The sequence below is a fragment of the Esox lucius genome, chromosome 9 (assembly GCF_011004845.1).
Source record: "Esox lucius isolate fEsoLuc1 chromosome 9, fEsoLuc1.pri, whole genome shotgun sequence".
Classification (NCBI taxonomy): domain Eukaryota; kingdom Metazoa; phylum Chordata; class Actinopteri; order Esociformes; family Esocidae; genus Esox; species Esox lucius.
In genome coordinates, this window is record NC_047577.1 from 2,589,711 (window position 1) to 2,608,074 (window position 18,364).

General features: G+C 47.1%; 1 protein-coding gene across 1 annotated transcript; it reads left to right on the top strand.

The window, feature by feature from the left end:
- Positions 1–57: 57 nt before the first annotated feature.
- LOC105008815 (cAMP-specific 3',5'-cyclic phosphodiesterase 4C) lies at positions 58–14,466 on the top strand. Its single transcript, XM_034294436.1, has 19 exons — positions 58–528; positions 1,458–2,070; positions 3,576–3,710; positions 4,401–4,528; positions 4,615–4,797; positions 5,039–5,149; positions 5,334–5,499; positions 6,403–6,496; positions 7,245–7,399; positions 7,531–7,629; positions 7,756–7,920; positions 8,214–8,313; positions 8,902–9,056; positions 9,405–9,527; positions 10,328–10,510; positions 11,763–11,939; positions 12,678–13,199; positions 13,722–14,063; positions 14,371–14,466. Exons 2-19 carry the CDS (start codon positions 2,023–2,025, stop codon positions 14,464–14,466), a joined length of 2,982 nt encoding a protein of 993 aa, XP_034150327.1. The 5' UTR covers positions 58–528; positions 1,458–2,022.
- Positions 14,467–18,364: the final 3,898 nt, after the last annotated feature.

An 18,364-nucleotide genomic window follows, 5' to 3' on the forward strand; every position in this document is an offset into this window, starting at 1 on the left:
TCCTCCAATGCGCACAAAGAGGAATAGGGGAGGAACAGGGAGAAACCCATGATATCAGGGGTGTGTGGGAGGAGTCAGTGTTGTGTAGCTGTATTTTTCTGTGGAGACTAGGGGGTCGAGGTAGACCACTATAAGAGATAAGGGGAGAGGAACAGTGGGTGTTATACCATAAATATTTGTATTTACTCAGCCCAGCATTCCTTCATCGATTCTTGCTGTGACACTGGTGCTCTGTTAGTAGTAAGGCAGAGAAGGAACGGAAGAGAGGAAGGGACAGAGAGGGGTGAGTGCCCGGGAGATAGGTGAGTGTGATAAAGCAAGGTAGAGTGAAATAGGAAGAGAAAGAGAGCGATGGAGTGATCGGGCAAGCAAGGGAGAGACGGATAGAGAGAGCGCGAGACAGAAAGAGAGCGAGCGATACGGAGAGCGCGAGGCAGAAAGAGAGCGAGCCATTGGGAGAGCGACAGGAAGAAATAGACCGACGGCGGCGTCTGAACCCGCCTCGCTATTGATCTTGAAGCGATCAAGGTGAGTGTGTTTTTTCCTCATGCACCCCTGCGGTGCCTCGTGTGTTTTTTGTGTATGACATGACGTCGAAAGGCACAGCACATGTGATCAACGCGCCAGTCGTGTGTGTGTGTGTGTGTGTGTGTGTGTGTGTGTGTGTGTGTGTGTGTGTGTGTGTGTGTGTGTGTGTGTGTGTGTCCGACCCTCGGTTTGCAGTGGACGGAACGAGCTGCATTGTGATGCTGTGTTGTGTAAGCTAGTTACCTCAGGATGGTGTGTATGTGTGTGCGCGTGCGTACGTGTGTGTTGTGTAAGCTACTGTAGCTACTTCAGTGTGGCGCCCGTGTTTACGGGTATCCCTGTCTGTTTTGAGATGCATGTCATTGTGTCAAGGTGTTAGGTGTGTGTGTGTGTGTGTGTGTGTGTCTGTCTGTCTGTCTGTCTGTCTGTCTGCTTGCAGAATTTGTGGGTATACTGTCTTTGTAAAAATTATTAGCGTGTCTGTGTGCTGTGTGTACTTGAGGTTCTCAAAGTGGGTGGGTTTGTATGTTATTCGTGTGTGGTGGAATATCTAGATTGTGTGCCATTCATGTGTGTTTATCTGTGTTATTCATTCATCGCCCGTTTCATCTCTTGGTGGAGGGACTTACAGTGAACAGTCCTTACAGCATATCAATGGTTAGAACGAGGTCAACTGGGAATGCTTAATGGAGTTATGTAACATCAGTATGTTTCGATGGAACAGCAGGCCAGCGTGTTTAAATTACTTATAGGTCCTATCAACCCCATTGCCTGCGTGTCCCAAATGACAGTCTAAAACCCGAGGGTAAGTCACTATTTTAGACCAGACTGCCCTGTCGGTCTCTCCATAGAGAAGTGGTCACTGTGGACAAGGTTTGTTCTGTCTTAACTGTTTTCATTTTTACTCTAACGTATTTTCTTCTCGCCAGGGTGCTAAACTGAGGTCCGCCACGCCGACCAACAGGGCAGTGATGTCAGGGTCACACCCTTCTGCCAATCAGACCTGGGATTCTAAGACGTTCTGTGTTCGGTTGCACAGATAAACCAATCACGTGCAGACGTGGCTCTCTGCATCCTGAGGAGTCCAGGTCCAAAGGAACAATCAGACAAAGGATTACTGGCCCACGTACCTGGCCAAAATCAACCAATCCAGAGGATGGCAAGGATTAATTGCTCCTCCCAAACGCCCAATCGGATTGCAGATTACTAACCACATCATTGGATTGTATATTTTTTGAGGGGATTCTGAGGAACTACAGTTGCAGCCATTCAGAGACTGAGGAAGACTGGGGCATCAGGAGTTGGGCGAAGTGATAGGCTACTGAGTCCGATGGGGGCGTGACCTGTGGTTGTGACCCGGTCTGACCCCGGCTGGTTTGACTTTGTACCTGTAACCCCTGAACTCTGGTCCTGGCTCTCCAGCTGCTGTGCTGCTTGGGTTCCGGTCCCATCCGCTCCGGGGGAGGGACCAACAAGAACAATCAGCCAATCGCAATGAAGAGGAGTCGTAGTGTGCAACGCCTGTCGGTGGCCGGAGAGGAGGTACCACATAAACACACATATACACACACATATGTCCCAGGTCCAAACCAGCCCCCTGGTGTCCCAGGTCCAAACAAGCCCCCTACTGGTGTTCCCAGGTCCGAACCAATCTCCACCTTGTTTCCCAGGTCCAAACCAGCCCCCTCCCGGTGTCCCAGGTCCGAACCAGCCCCCTCCCGGCGTCCACGGTCTGAACCAGTCCACTCCCGGTTTCCCAGGTCCAAACCAATCCCCACCTTGTTTCCCAGGTCCAAACTAGCCCCCTCCTGGTGTCGCAGGTCCAAACCATCTCTCCCCTAGTGTTCCAGGTCCAAACCAATCCCCACCTTGTTTCCCAGGTCCAAACCAGCCCCTTCCCAGTGTCCCAGGTCCAAACCATCTGTCCCCAGGTTTCCCAGGTCCAAACCAGCCCACTTATGGTTTTCCAGGTCCAAACCAGCCCCTTCCTGATTTCCAGTGTCCAAACCAGCCACTTCCTGGTTTCCCGTGTCCAAACCAGCCACTTCCTGGTTTCCCAGGTCCAATCCAGCCCTGGGTTAAAGGGACGCTCAGGAATTAAATCTCCTCTCTACGTAACCGCAGTGATCTGGGGTCAGATGTTAGAGGTCAAGGTAGAAGGAAGGGCTGGGATGTTATGCGTTTTCTTGCACAAATGTGTTTGTGTTAACATATATACCTCTGTGTATGTGAGAGAGAGAGAGAGAGAGACAGGAAGATTGTTTATTTCACTTTTTTCCTCCCTTTGTTTTTCTTCTTTTCCACTTGCATGGCAATGTTCCCCATGCCACTAAAGCCCCTTTGAATTGAATTGAGATGGGATTGATGTGTGTGTGTGAGTGTGTTGGGTTGTTAAAATAACAACATCTCTTCTCGTCTGGAGGTCTGGACAACTTGAGACGCAGCATGGAACACGGAACAGTGTTGCCTAGCAACTAGCTGCCTGCCTGCCTTCCATTCCCCCTGTGTTCTGTTGCTACGCTGCTGCAGTGCAGATCAGACACACACACACAGATTGAGAGACACACACACAACACACACACACAGACTGAGACACACACACACAACACACACACACAGACTGAGACACAACACACACACACAGACTGAGACACACACACACAACACACACACGCAGACTGGGACACACACACAGACACTGACTGAGACAAATACACACACAGACACACTGTGTGTGTATACATTCATATAGCATTTCATAATCTTAGACCAGCATTCAGCCTTACCGTATTGAGGAAGCTTGTATAAAACTACCCTCAGTCGTCCTGCCATTGAGATAATTCACTTCTGATGTGATGTCTGCCCCCCTGTGGCAATATACAGTAAAACAGAAAGAAAGTACCGTCTCCCTCTAATTCACTTCTGATGTGATGTCTGCCCCCCTGTGGAAATATACGGTAAAACAGAAAGTACCGTCTTCCTCTCCCTCCTTCTCCCCCCCTTTATCTCTCACTCTCCCCCATTCTCTCTCTATCTCATCTCCTCAGGATAATGACGCTGATTTATTGGACTGTGCTGAGAAGGCGGAGTCAGGAAGCTACAGCAGTTCCTATACGTCAGGGGCGACATTGGGGGCGGAGCTACGAAGGGGGAGGAGCAGGAGGCTAGCCTCCAGTCTGCAGGTGTGTAACGAGTGTGTGCGTGTGTGTATGTGTGAGTGCGTGTGTGTTAGTGTTTGTTAGTGTGAATGTTTGTGAGTGTTTGTTAACATCCAGTTTGCTGTTTAATCTAGATCACCAAAGTTTATTTACCTTTTTTTTGATATTTTTTTCAAGTGTGTTTTGACTAACAGTTTTTGCCTTCACGCTAACATTTCGTAAAGATTCTGAAATTGAGGTAATTATGAAATTATAAACTTGCCAATAAAGTAGAAACGATCCCACATAATGACAAATAATTTATTGTGAATTAAATACTGAAATAACATTTATACATTTTAAAATCAAAAAACTGTAATGTAACATTGGTTTTATGTACAGATATATTTGTAAAAAAATATATTAAGTCAACAAAAATATGTTTCTCAGACCAGTAAGTTGTTATTCAGCCTTCTCGATTGAGACTTGGTAGTTGAGTTCACTGGCTGAGTGCTTAGAAGCTGAATCAGAAGACGTCACCACTTCACCTGTACTGGGCATCTCTAACACCAGAGAAACCCTTTCCCGGAAGACATCCAGGACTTCATGAGAACCAGGGGATTCATTTCACTTTCTCATCCTGTATTGCAGCCCCAACCCTGATAAACAACCAGAGGGAATTGTGGTTCCACATTCGTTTATCTGGATACTAAATAATTCCAATTGTCCTACCAGGTTCCATGTTGGCTCCGCCCCCGAGACAGGACACGCTCACCTGAGGTCTTGAATAACGTGTCACGACCTACGACCCTGCCGCTTTGCATACCACCACGCATAGCCATCACACCTGCAGATGTAGACTGGTAACACACACATATATATATATATATATACACACACACATACATACAGACACACAGAGATCTGACTTCACTTCTCTCCCCCCCAGTGATCTGCAGAATGGGGTGTCTCCAGCTCACACTCCTCTGGGCTCCCAGAGTCCCAGTCTGACCCTTCACCCCAACTTCCCCCTGGGGGGGCGCCGCGAGTCCTTCCTCTACCGCTCAGACTCCGACTACGACATGTCCCCCAAAACCTCAGTCTCCCGCAACTCCTCTATTGCCAGCGAGGGGTGAGAGAAAGAGGGTGTGGGGGAGGGAGGCTTTGGGGAGGAGAGTGAGGGGTGAAAGAGAGGGTGTGTGTGAACTGATCATTTCAAGCATGTTTGCATATTGAAATCAAACAATAATACGGTACCCTTTGTCTCCCTCCCCCTCCCTCCCCCTCTCTCCTTCTCCCTGCCTGCCTGCCTCCCTCCATCCCACCCTCCCCCTCCCTCTCTCTCCCTCCCTCCCTCCCTCCCTCTGTGACAGGCATGTGGGAGAAGACTTTATTGTTACTCCGTTTGCTCAGGTGTTGGCCAGTCTGAGGTCAGTGCGGAGCAACTTCACCCTCCTCGCCAACATTTCCACGACAACCATCAGGTTAGTGCTCGCCCCTCCTTCATCTGTCAGTGTCCCAAATGCACACTACTCTCCATACCTTGCCCTCGTTTTGTAATCCGGTTACTTAGTGCTCCAGAAATCACCTTCCAGATAGCCGTCCAGTTAAAATGTCTGTTGCTTGTGTACTTGGAACCAATTGGTGAAAGTCCCTGTCTGTCCACAGGAGGTCGTCAATGGGCTGTGTGGTGTCCCCCAACCCCAGGACGGCCATGTCGGAGCAGCAGTACGAGCAGCTAGCTCTGGACACACTGGAGGAACTGGACTGGTGTTTGGACCAGCTGGAGACCATACAGACCCACCGCTCTGTCAGTGACATGGCCTCCAACAAGGTACAGCTACCACACAGCCGAAATATAACCATGAGTCAACCGCCAAGGCAGACCTAAAGCCACGACCCGACCATGATGAAATCCTTAACTATTATGAAACTATAATCCATGGGTTTACCTTGATGCAAAGGCTTTTTAACCGTGATGTAACTAAAATACTACTTTAATGAAAATACAATACATCCAATGTAACTATGAGATTACTTTTATGAGCAGGATTCACTGGATGTAACTTCAACAGCAATCAGCGTTACCAAGTTGGCCCTTTAATGACTGTTCAATCAGCGTTACCAAGTTGGCCCTTTAATGACTGTTCAATCAGCGTTACCAAGTTGGCCCTTTAATGACTGTTCATTATTGTTTGGGTTCCAATATAGGCAGACGTCCAGGTTCTAATCTTGGTGTGATCTAAAGTGGAAAGTAGAACTGTCGAAGCCATGTTCTTGCCCTTGTTCACGGATGCCCAACCCAATTTCTGGTGATCTAGCATCCTGCTGGTTTTCTTTCCAACCCCATTTGTGAATAACCCGATTCATAATTTCATCCAGCTAAATATCTGAATCAGATCTGGTGAATTAGATTCAGAGAGAATCTACAGAGAACCTATAGGATAGGAGATCTGCTGAACGTGATTGGGTACTCCTGATAAATTGACTGAGAACAGGTTACGATACTCTGGGATACAGCAGTATATTATTCACCTTGCCAGCTGGGAGATTTGGTCTAGCTACCATTTCAAATAGTGTTCAGATGCAAGGATACCTGGTTGCCGTCACCATGAAGTCTGACTGCACACCTTTAATACTATAGTAGGATATTAAAAAACACTGTCTCCCCTCTCTCTCTTCCCTTGTTCTCTCTCTCCCCCGCCCATTCTCATCTCTTTCTCTCACTCTTTCTCAGTTTAAAAGGATGTTGAATAGGGAGTTGTCTCACTTATCAGAGATGAGTCGTTCTGGGAACCAGGTTTCTGAGTACATCTCCAGCACCTTCATGGGTGAGTAAACTAGCTTTATTAACTCTCTATTTGCCTTCCTGCCCGTTCATAACTGTGTGTTGTTATTCAGTTGTTTGTGAATGTCAACACAACTCTTGTCTTGATTGTGTTTGTCTTAGTAACACCCCTTATAATTGGTGGAAGCACTGTCTGTGAATCGTTTTGAACACATGTTCGAACACCCTGGAACGATTCCGAGCAGCATCCATTGTTTTTGTGAAATTGCTCAGTGACAAACAGCTGGATTCATTCAACGAGGGTTGACTCGTGTCCTGCTAAGCGTATCTTGACGGGATCTCCAAGACGTTCTGTTTCTTTTCACGCTGCTCGCTGAGCCGTGAAGTACCCCCCAGCACCGACGCGTTTGGAGGTGAATGAACTCACTGGTTAACAACCACCGTAGACCTTGCAGATGGCGGACTTACCACTAGGGGTCATCAAAGCAAGACCGGCCAACCTTGCCGTCGAACCCCATCAACCCTGGAATGTGTTGAGCCACTTGGCACCACCTTATTATGTCCCTGGCCTTGTCATTATACCCCAACCTGGCCGTTGAACTGGAAATCCAGGACCACCCTAACGTTTCAGAGGATTGATGCACGTTTTCCTCCAAAGTTTTGACGGGACTTGGCTCGTTTCATATTCATTTAAAACCTAAAATAACTTGTGCGTCCCTGCCGGTGACCAACACATCCATAGCACTGTCTCTGCCACCACCGTACAAGTGTGTGTGATTTGTGATTCCCAGACCAGCCCAATGAGGTGGAGCTGCCTTCTCCTACTCTAAAGGAGAAGTCTATGAGTCAGATCAGTGGCGTGAGGAAGCTTTCCCACAGCTCCAGCCTTTCTTCATCTGTGCCGCGCTTTGGAGTCAACACTGAACACGAAGACCAGCTAGCTAAGGTAACACACACACACACACACGGCCGGGTACCCAAAGCAAATACACACACACACACACAGGATTGTACTCACCAAACAAAAAAGAAAGGCTTCACATTTTTGTGTGTGTGTGTGTGTGTGTGTGTGTGTAGGAGCTGGAGGACCTTGATAAATGGAGCTTCAACATCTTCAGGGTGTCAGAGTTTTCCAACAGCAGACCTCTCTGCTGCATCATGTATTCCATCTTCCAGGTTTGTCTCCCCTTGTCCAACCAGGAAGCCACTCCAGAGGACTCATGTCATCACAGATACCTTGGTGACCTCTCGCTCCTCTTCCCCTCCTCTCTCCCTCCCTCCCTCCCTCCCTCCTCTCTGCAGGAGCGAGAGCTCCTCAAGACATTCCGTATCCCTGTTGATACCTTTGTGACCTACGTGATGACTCTGGAGGACCATTACCACGGCAACGTGGCCTACCACAACAGCCTCCACGCTGCCGACGTCACCCAGTCCACGCACGTTCTTCTCTCCACACCCGCACTCAACGTGAGTCAACGGGTTGGGGACAGAACCAGAACCAGGATGCTCTTTACGAAGCCGGGATTTATTCCAACTCCGACAGGCTGGGAAGACGTGTATACCATTTTCTTTTGAAAATCTGTTATGCCTTTATAAATGTAATGCTAAATTCTGTTGTTACCCCTTAATACATCTATTTTAAATCATCTGTTGTATTCCCTGTATAGATTCAATGGAAATAATCTCTTGAAATCTCAGTGTAGATTGATCTTTAGGGATTGAGGGTGTTGACTTGGTTGTGCTGTCCCCCCCCCCATTAGGCTGTGTTTACAGACCTAGAGATCCTAGCTGCCCTGTTTGCTTCAGCCATCCATGATGTGGATCACCCTGGTGTCTCCAACCAGTTCCTCATCAACACCAGTCAGTAGACACACACAACACACACATAGCACACACACACAGCACACACACACACACACACACAGCACACACAACACACACACAGCACACACACAACACACACACACAACACACACATAGCACACTCACAACACACACACACAACACACACATAGCACACACAACACACACACAACACACACATAGCACACACATAGCACACACATAGCACACACAACACACACAGCACACAACACACACATAGCACACACATAGCACACACAACACACACATAGCACATAACACACACATAGCACACACAACACACACACACACAACACACACATAGCACACACACACACATAGCACACACAACACACACATAGCACACACACACAACACACACGCAACACACACACAACACACACACCAACTTCATGCCGTCTCTTTATGTCTCTCATGGTCAGTGTTTCTTACCTCCACGGTGCTCCACATTCTAACCCTTCCCTCCCTCCCTCCCTCCCCCTTCCTTCCCTCCCTCCCTCCCTCCCTCCCCCTCCCTCCCTCTCTCCTCCTCCCTCCCTCCTCTCCCTCCTCCCTCCCTCTCAGACTCTGAGCTGGCCCTCATGTATAATGATGAGTCAGTCTTGGAGAACCATCACTTGGCCGTGGGCTTCAAGCTGCTCCACCTGGAGAACTGTGACATCTTCCAGAACCTGACCAAGAGACAGCGTCAGAGCCTCCGCAAGCTGGTCATTGACATGGTGAGAGACCTGTCTGTCAAATCGCATCATTGACCGCCATCCAATCTCAGCAGGGTTTGGGGGCTGGATCTGCCAGAAAACATTGAACCTGGTCTGGCAATGACACAAGGCAGGGGCTTCTGCGCAGTTTAGCTAATGGTTCCTTATCTCTTTCATTCTTTAATTCCCCTCTGTCTCCCTTCCCCTTTGTCTCCCTTCCCCTCTGTCTCCCTCCCCCTCTCCCTTCTCTCCCTTGTCTCTTCCTACCCCTTCCTCTTCTCTCCTATCCTCCCATCTCCCTTGCTTCTCTCCTTTACTCCTCTCCCTCTTCTCCTCCCCCTTCTCCTCCCTCCATCCTCTCTGTCTTAGGTGTTGGCCACAGACATGTCTAAACACATGACTCTCCTAGCTGACTTGAAGACCATGGTGGAGACGAAGAAGGTGACCAGTTCAGGAGTCCTCCTGTTGGACAACTATACAGAACGCATACAGGTAACATACAGGTAACATACAGGTAACACACTGTTAAAATACAGGTAACATACAGGTAACACACTGTTAAAATACAGGTAACATACAGGTAACACACTGTTAAAATACAGGTAACATACAGGTAATCCACTGTTAAAATACAGGTAACATACAGGTAACACACTGTTAAAATACAGGTAAAATACAGGTAATCAACTGTTAAAATACAGGTAAAATACTGTTAAAATACAGGTAACGTACAGGTAATCCACTGTTAAAATACAGGTAACATACAGGTAACACACTGTTAAAATACAGGTAACATACAAGTAACAAGCTGTTAAAATACAAGTAACATACAGGTTACATACTGTTTAAAGACAATTAACATTCAGGTAACACTGTTAAAATACAAGTAACATACAGGGAACATGCAGGTTACATACTGTTTAAAGACAATTAACATTCAGGTAACACTGTTAAAATACAAGTAACATACATGTAACATACCGTTAAAATACAGGTAACATACAGATAACACACTATTAAAATACAGGTAACACACAGCATCCCCCTGCATGACACTGAACAGACATGAGAAACATCCCGTCATCACCAGGGAAATAATAGCATTGGTTAATTGACTAAAGACCCAGCTGGACACAGCCTGCTCCTCTGTGACACACAGAAAAATACTCTGTCTGTACGCCTCAACATGTTGAGAATTGCAGTGTGTTTCTTCTACTGTTTGTGTGTGTGTGTGTGTGCATGGTGCGTGTGTGTGCGTGGTGCGTGCGTGTGTCTGTGTGGTGTGTGTGTAGGTCCTGAAGAACATGGTTCACTGTGCAGACCTCAGTAACCCCACCAAGCCTCTGGCAGTGTATCGGCAGTGGACTGAACGCATCATGGAGGAGTTCTTCAGACAAGGGGACAAGGAGAGGGAGAAAGGCATGGAAATCAGTGCCATGTGTGACAAACACACAGCATCAGTCGAGAAGAGCCAGGTAGCGCACACATACAAGTCACTTATTTCCAGGTAGAGGGTTAGGGTTCTGATCAAATGTTACATCCCCACCTGGGCTCTTCCCTGGTTCTGATCAAACGTTACATCCCCACCTGGGCTCTTCCCTGGTTATGATCAAACGTTACATCCCCACCTGGGCGCTTCCCTGGTTCTGATCAAATGTTACATCCCCACCTGGGCTCTTCCCTGGTTATGATCAAACGTTACATCCCCACCTGGGCTCTTCCCTGGTTCTGATCAAACGTTACATCCCCACCTGGGCTCTTCCCTGGTTCTGATCAAACGTTACATCCCCACCTGGGCTCTTCCCTGGTTATGATCAAACGTTACATCCCCACCTGGGCGCTTCCCTGGTTATGATCAAATGTTACATCCCCACCTGGGCTCTTCCCTGGTTATGATCAAACGTTACATCCCCACCTGGGCGCTTCCCTGGTTATGATCAAATGTTACATCCCCACCTGGGCTCTTCCCTGGTTATGATCAAATGTTACATCCCCACCTGGGCTCTTCCCTGGTTCTGATCAAATGTTACATCCCCACCTGGGCTCTTCCCTGGTTATGATCAAATGTTACATCCCCACCTGGGCTCTTCCCTGGTTATGATCAAACGTTACATCCCCACCTGGGCTCTTCCCTGGTTATGATCAAACGTTACATCCCCACCTGGGCGCTTCCCTGGTTATGATCAAATGTTACATCCCCACCTGGGCTCTTCCCTGGTTATGATCAAATGTTACATCCCCACCTGGGCTCTTCCCTGGTTATGATCAAACGTTACATCCCCACCTGGGCGCTTCCCTGGTTCTGATCAAACGTTACATCCCCACCTGGGCTCTTCCCTGGTTCTGATCAAACGTTACATCCCCACCTGGGCTCTTCCCTGGTTATGATCAAACGTTACATCCCCACCTGGGCGCTTCCCTGGTTATGATCAAATGTTACATCCCCACCTGGGCTCTTCCCTGGTTATGATCAAACGTTACATCCCCACCTGGGCTCTTCCCTGGTTATGATCAAATGTTACATCCCCACCTGGGCTCTTCCCTGGTTATGATCAAACGTTACATCCCCACCTGGGCCCTTCCCTGGTAAACAACGTGTGATTGGTGGTGATATCTGTGACTGTCAGACCTTTAGACGAGTCAGGTCACTAGGAACAGTGTGTTTGGGGAGGAGCGTGGCCATGTGAACGGGGTTGTCATGTGACTGTCGTCCCCCCCCCCCCACAGGTGGGATTTATAGACTACATCGTCCACCCCCTCTGGGAGACCTGGGCAGACCTGGTCCACCCTGACGCCCAGGACCTCCTGGACACCCTGGAGGAGAATCGAGACTGGTACCAGTCCACCATGCCTCAGAGCCCTTCTCCTCCTTACGACAAACACCTGCTCACAGACCGCTTCCAGGTAACACACACAGAAACACTAACAAACACCTGCTCACAGACCGCTTCCAGGTAACACACAGAAACACTAACAAACACCTGCTCACAGACGGCTTCCAGGTAACACACACAGGAACACTAACAAACACCTGCTCACAGACCGCTTCCAGGTAACACACAGAAACACTAACAAACACCTGCTCACAGACGGCTTCCAGGTAACACACACAGAAACACTAACAAACACCTGCTCACAGACCGCTTCCAGGTAACACACACAGAAACACTAACAAACACCTGCTCACAGACCGCTTCCAGGTAACACACACAGGAACACTAACAAACACCTGCTCACAGACCGCTTCCAGGTAACACACACAGGAACACTAACAAACACCTGCTCACAGACGGCTTCCAGGTAACACACACAGAAACACTAACAAACACCTGCTCACAGACCGCTTCCAGGTAACACACACAGAAACACTAACAAACACCTGCTCACAGACCGCTTCCAGGTAACACACACAGGAACACTAACAAACACCTGCTCACAGACCGCTTCCAGGTAACACACAGAAACACTAACAAACACCTGCTCACAGACGGCTTCCAGGTAACACACTCAGTACAGGTTAAACTTTAGTCCAGGAATAACACACTATTGTGTGAACACAGGCTAAGATGGCTCAGGGCTAAGAACAATACAGAGTGAAAAGGCCTAATATGTTTTAAATCCAATCTGTTGAACCTCTTTCAGTTTGAACTGACCCTTGAAGACCTGGAGCCCAATCAGAACCACATACAGCCAGCCAACGGGTCCGGACACACAGCCAGACAGGAGAACAGGAACCAGGGCCACACAGAGGAGAACCACACAGCCAAACAGGAGAACGGGGACCAGGGCCACACAGAGGAGAACCACACAGCCAGAAAGGAGAACGGGGACCAGGGCCACACAGAGGAGAACCACACAGCCAGACAGGATAATGGGGACCAGGGCCATACAGAGGAGAACCACACAGAACCAGGTTCGGAGGAGAACCATGTTCTGGTAGAGGAGAGCGGAGAGAGGGGGAACCAGTGCAGAGAGAATGGAGTAGATAAACATGAGGGAAAAGAGAAGGAAGAGGGAGACGAGAAGGAGCAGGGAGAAAAGGAGGAGGAAGAAGGAGGTGGAGTGGAGGAAGATGTGGAGGGAGAAATGAAAGATGCGGAGGAGGGGGAAACAACAGAAAGGGAGGAGGAGGAGAAAGAAGAGGACCAGCCAGAGGAAGACATAGTGGGAGAGGAAGAGGAGGATATACTAGAAGAAATAAGAGAGGAAGAGGAGGACCAACAGGAAAAGTTTGAGGGAGAGAGAGAGGAAGAGGATGATAAACAGGAGGAAACAGAGGGAGAGAAAGAGGAGGGTGAACAGGAAGAAAAAGGAGAGGAAGAGGAAAAACAGGAGGAAATTGGAGAGGGAGAGGAAAAACAGGAGGAAATAGGAGAGGGAGAGGAAAAACAGGAGGAAATAGGAGAGGGAGAGGAAAAACAGGAGGAAATAGAGGAGGAAATAGAGGACAAACAGAGGGACATAGAGGAGGAAATGGAGGATAAACAGGAGGAAATAGGAGAGGAAGAGGAGGATATACAGGAAGAAATTGGTGAGGAAGAGGAGAATAAACAGGAAGAAAAAAAAGAAGAAGAGGTGGATATACAGGAAGAAATTAGTGAGGATGAGGAGGATAAACAGGAAGAAAAAGGAGATGAAGAGGAGGATAAACATGAGGAAATACTAGAGGAAGAGGAGGATAATCAGGTGGAAATAGATGATGAAGAGGAGGAGAAACATGTGGAAATACTAGAGGAAGAGGAGGATAAACATGAGGAAATACTAGAGGAAGAGGAGGATAATCAGGTGGAAATAGAAGATGAAGAGGAGGATAAACATGTGGAAATACTAGATGAAGAGGAGGATAACATTAAGGAAATACTAGAGGAAGAGGAGGATAAACATGAGGAAATACTAGATGAAGAGGAGGATAAACATGAGGAAATACTAGAGGAAGAGGAGGATAAACATGAGGAAATACTAGAGGAAGAGGAGGATAAACAGGAGGAAATACTAGAAGAAGAGGAGACTTTAGATGAAGAACAAAAGGTGCAAATAGATGAGAAGGCAGATGAAGAAGAAGGAGAGGAGAAGGAAGGAGAAAAAGAGGAGAATGAAGGAGAGGAAAGGGATGAAGGAGAAGAAGAAAAGGAGGGGGGGTAAAGAGGAGAAACAATCATAAGAGAATGACGAAGGAGATAAAGAGAAGGATACGTTGATTGAAGGAAATGACAGTGGTTATGGAGTGAAGTCAGGCCCAGTGGAGGTCTGGAAGGAGGGAGAGATTTAGACCAACAGATGTCTGAGGAATATAAGGGACAGCCCCGCCCCCTGGATCTCTGTGTTGACTGGGTAGGACATGAGCACTAGCCCCCCGCCCGCCCGCCCGCGCCCCCCCCCCCGCCGCTCCAGGACCCCGCGCCCTGGGCAGGGAGGGGATTGGCCACTATGAAACCACAGAGCTATCAGACTGGGCGGCAAAAAAAAAACAAAAAAAACACAAGGACGCGTCTGCAGATGTGAGCTAGCCTCCTAAATAACGCCGGCCCCCGACGAAGGGCAACGCCACCGGCTTTGACTCAGCGTTGCCGTGGAAACGGCGCGGGTCCCAAATGCCCCCCTGTTCCCCTATGCGCTGCACATAGGGCTCTTGTCAAAAGGAGTGCACTTTCGGGGGAACAGGGGGCCATTTGGGACTCAGACGTTTAGTGCTCCTTTAAAACCCCATGTCAGTATTTTCGCTGTGTAGCCCCCCCCCACCCACCCACCCAGAGGCAAATTAACTCACAGACTTGGGTACTATTAAAAGCCCTCACACAACTATGCTTTCACTTCTCGGAGGTAGGAGTGCGTGGGGCGCAGGAGGGACACTCATTGAGGACGTTGCCATGAACGGGTTTGTGCAAACCCCCAAACGTAACCTATAGCATCTGTACATTGACCACTGCCACCAGGGAACCTTATTTTAACAACCCTTTTGTAGCACTTTGGACTATTGACACCTTAACTGGCACCCATCAGCCAGTGCATGCAAAAAAAAAAAAAATGATAAGCTATGCTCTTTCAGACTATTCAACATGGGGAAGGGAATCACTGGTCTGAGGTCAGTTTGACTTTTCCCCCACTAATGGTTGAGATAAGGACTATTGATAGGGGGAACAAGTTCATAGATGCTTTGATGTGGGTACATGAGGATGAATCACAGATACGATGTAACACTGGAAAACTTTATTTGGATCTACAGGCGAGCATCAAGAACAAAGAGAACGCAAGGTCAAAGGTCAAATTGATGCCTGGACTTGTAGGCTGAATCCTCTGGATCTTCATTCAACTGGACTTTTTTTTTTCTTCCATTTTTGTCGGAATAGAAAAAAATAAATCCTCAATAAAAGAGGACCATTCCGAACCTTGGGCTAATGGCCCAACCTCTGACTAAGCTGAATCCCAGGTTTCCAAGAAGCTGAGTTATTGAAACATGGCACTTGCCACACCAGGGTTGTGGGTTCAATTCCCACGTGGGACCAGCATAAAAAAGGACAATAATATATGCACTCACTACTGCAAGGCCTGGATTCAATTCATCAGCAGGTTGTGGGCTTTAAATTTAAAGGTATTTTTCTGATTAAACCGACATATGCAGCAATCTACCATAAACGGTTGTCCTGGTAAACATTACCTTTAAAACCCAAAATGCCGATAACGTGCGTTTGGACTGAATCCGGGCCGAGGTCGCTCTGGACGCCAGCATCTGCTGAATGACACAAACATAGGTCCAGACACATCTCATCTTTTCACTCTGGGCTCAAGTTGAAAGTTACCTCGAGACGTGGATCAACGATCGGTTTTACGTTGGACGCTTTCCTCTGAAGCAATACCTTGCGGGACCAGGGTGGGGTTTGGGTGCGGGGGAAGAGGGGGTGTGCCCCCAAATGACACCTTTTTCCCATTGGCCAAAAATATCTGCACCCTTGCACTTATAAATATATATTGGTCTAAAAAAAATAAGTTGAAATTGACAGAATTATTTGGTCTCCTCAATTCTTTATTTTTTTTACTGTTAATATTACAAAATCGTTGTTTTTGATGAATAACTTAATTAATATTTAAAAATGATAAACAAATGAAAAACTAGCCCACTCTGCATCTCTGTACTAGCCCAGTCTCTCCACTCATCATCTCTGTACTAGCCCAGTCTCTCCACTCATCATCTCTGTACTAGCCCACTCATCTCTGTACTAGCCCACTCTCTCCACTCATCATCTCTGTACTAGCCCACTCAGCATCTCAGTACTAGCACACTATCTCCACTCATCTCTGTATTAGCCCACTCCTGCTGGAATACCCATGACCTTTGACAGAGACCCCTCTTTCTGACATTTGGTTCGTCGTTGCGCTCCAAAATGCCCTTTTCAGGGATTCTGCTGATTTTGTGACGCCAAGGCGTGCAGTCTAATCATACAACTCCTTTTCATTGAGTTGGCAACGGAGAGTGAAAATGACATACCTGGTGTCTGAAGATCAGCTCAAATCGGCGTGGCGGTTGAGAGAGGGGCTTCCTTCGCCATTCGAACAATCGATCGCTGCAATATTCCGTCTGGTTCTGTCTTGTCCTGGGAGGTTGGCTACTGTGGCATGAACCTCAAACCTCTTGGTAACATTACATACGGTGTGGGCTGGAAAATCAGGGTCTGTGGAGATTTGTAGGCTTGGGAGTGTCCATGCCGCTCAGCAGTCTTGTCTGAACTCCTGACCTTCCTTCTCTGTTTTCTTTATTTTCTCCATGCTCATTATGTTACACATTGTAAACAAGAGAATGAGTTGTTTCCTCTGTTCAAACTGGTTGAGATATATACAGGCATCAGCAATCCAACGCAACCCAAAAGTTTAATTCCAACATAAAGAAGACTGCTTGAAACGTGCCATTAATAGTGGCCAAGCTATTTAAGGTTTTGTCAACTGCAAAACAAAGAAACACATCCATGGACATCGAAGTGTTTTAGAATTTCAACAGTTCACAAGACGAAATGGTGCGTTATTTGAATGAAGTGCAAGGGTGCCTATAGACCCTGGTCTTAAATAGTGTACTACCCTATAGACCCTGGTCTTAAATAGTGTACTACCCTATAGACCCTGGTCTTAAATAGTGTACTACCCTATAGACCCTGGTCTTAAATAGTGAACTACCCTATAGACCCTGGTCTTAAATAGTGTACTACCCTATAGACCCTGGTCTTAAATAGTGTACTACCCTATAGACCCTGGTCTTAAATAGTGTACTACCCTATAGACCCTGGTCTTAAATAGTGTACTACCCTATAGACCCTGGTCTTAAATAGTGTACTACCCTATAGACCCTGGTCTTAAATAGTGTACTACCCTATAGACCCTGGTCTTAAATAGTGTACTACCCTATAGACCCTGGTCTTAAATAGTGTACTACCCTATAGACCCTGGTCTTAAATAGTGTACTACCCTATAGACCCTGGTCTTAAATAGTGAACTACCCTATAGACCCTGGTCTTAAATAGTGTACTACCCTATAGACCCTGGTCTTAAATAGTGTACTACCCTATAGACCCTGGTCTTAAATAGTGTACTACCCTATAGACCCTGGTCTTAAATAGTGTACTACCCTATAGACCCTGGTCTTAAATAGTGTACTACCCTATAGACCCTGGTCTTAAATAGTGTACTACCCTATAGACCCTGGTCTTAAATAGTGAACTACCCTATAGACCCTGGTCTTAAATAGTGAACTACCCTATAGACCCTGGTCTTAAATAGTGAACTACCCTATAGACCCTGGTCTTAAATAGTGTACTACCCTATAGACCCTGGTCTTAAATAGTGTACTACCCTATAGACCCTGGTCTTAAATAGTGTACTACCCTATAGACCCTGGTCTTAAATAGTGTACTACCCTATAGACCCTGGTCTTAAATAGTGTACTATGTAGGGAATGGGGTGTCATTCAGGAGGCGGAGTCTTCCACCTCCCACTCTGCTGTTGTTTTGTAAATCAGTAATTGGCACTTTATCTGACGGACCCACCCTGATGCACATATGTACATAACAGCCATGGATTTGACCCTACAGATGTCATACAATAAATATGATCCATTAACAGATACAGATGTCATACAATAAATATGATCCATTAACACATACAGATGTCATACAATAAATATGATCCATTAACGCATACAGATGTCATACAATAAATATGATCCATTAACACATACAGATGTCATATGATAAATATGATCCATTAACACATACAGATGTCATACGATAAATGTTCCATGAACACCTACAGATGTCATACGATAAATGTGATCAATGAACACATCT

Bases quoted from the DNA above. Each gene is read 5' to 3' on its own strand.
- LOC105008815 (XM_034294436.1), top strand. From the start codon at position 2,023: ATGAAGAGGAGTCGTAGTGTGCAACGCCTGTCGGTGGCCGGAGAGGAG. The intron at 9,057-9,404 runs GTGAGAGACCTG...TCTCTGTCTTAG, and splicing joins GCAAGCTGGTCATTGACATG to GTGTTGGCCACAGACATGTC. The intron at 9,528-10,327 runs GTAACATACAGG...GTGTGTGTGTAG, and splicing joins ACTATACAGAACGCATACAG to GTCCTGAAGAACATGGTTCA.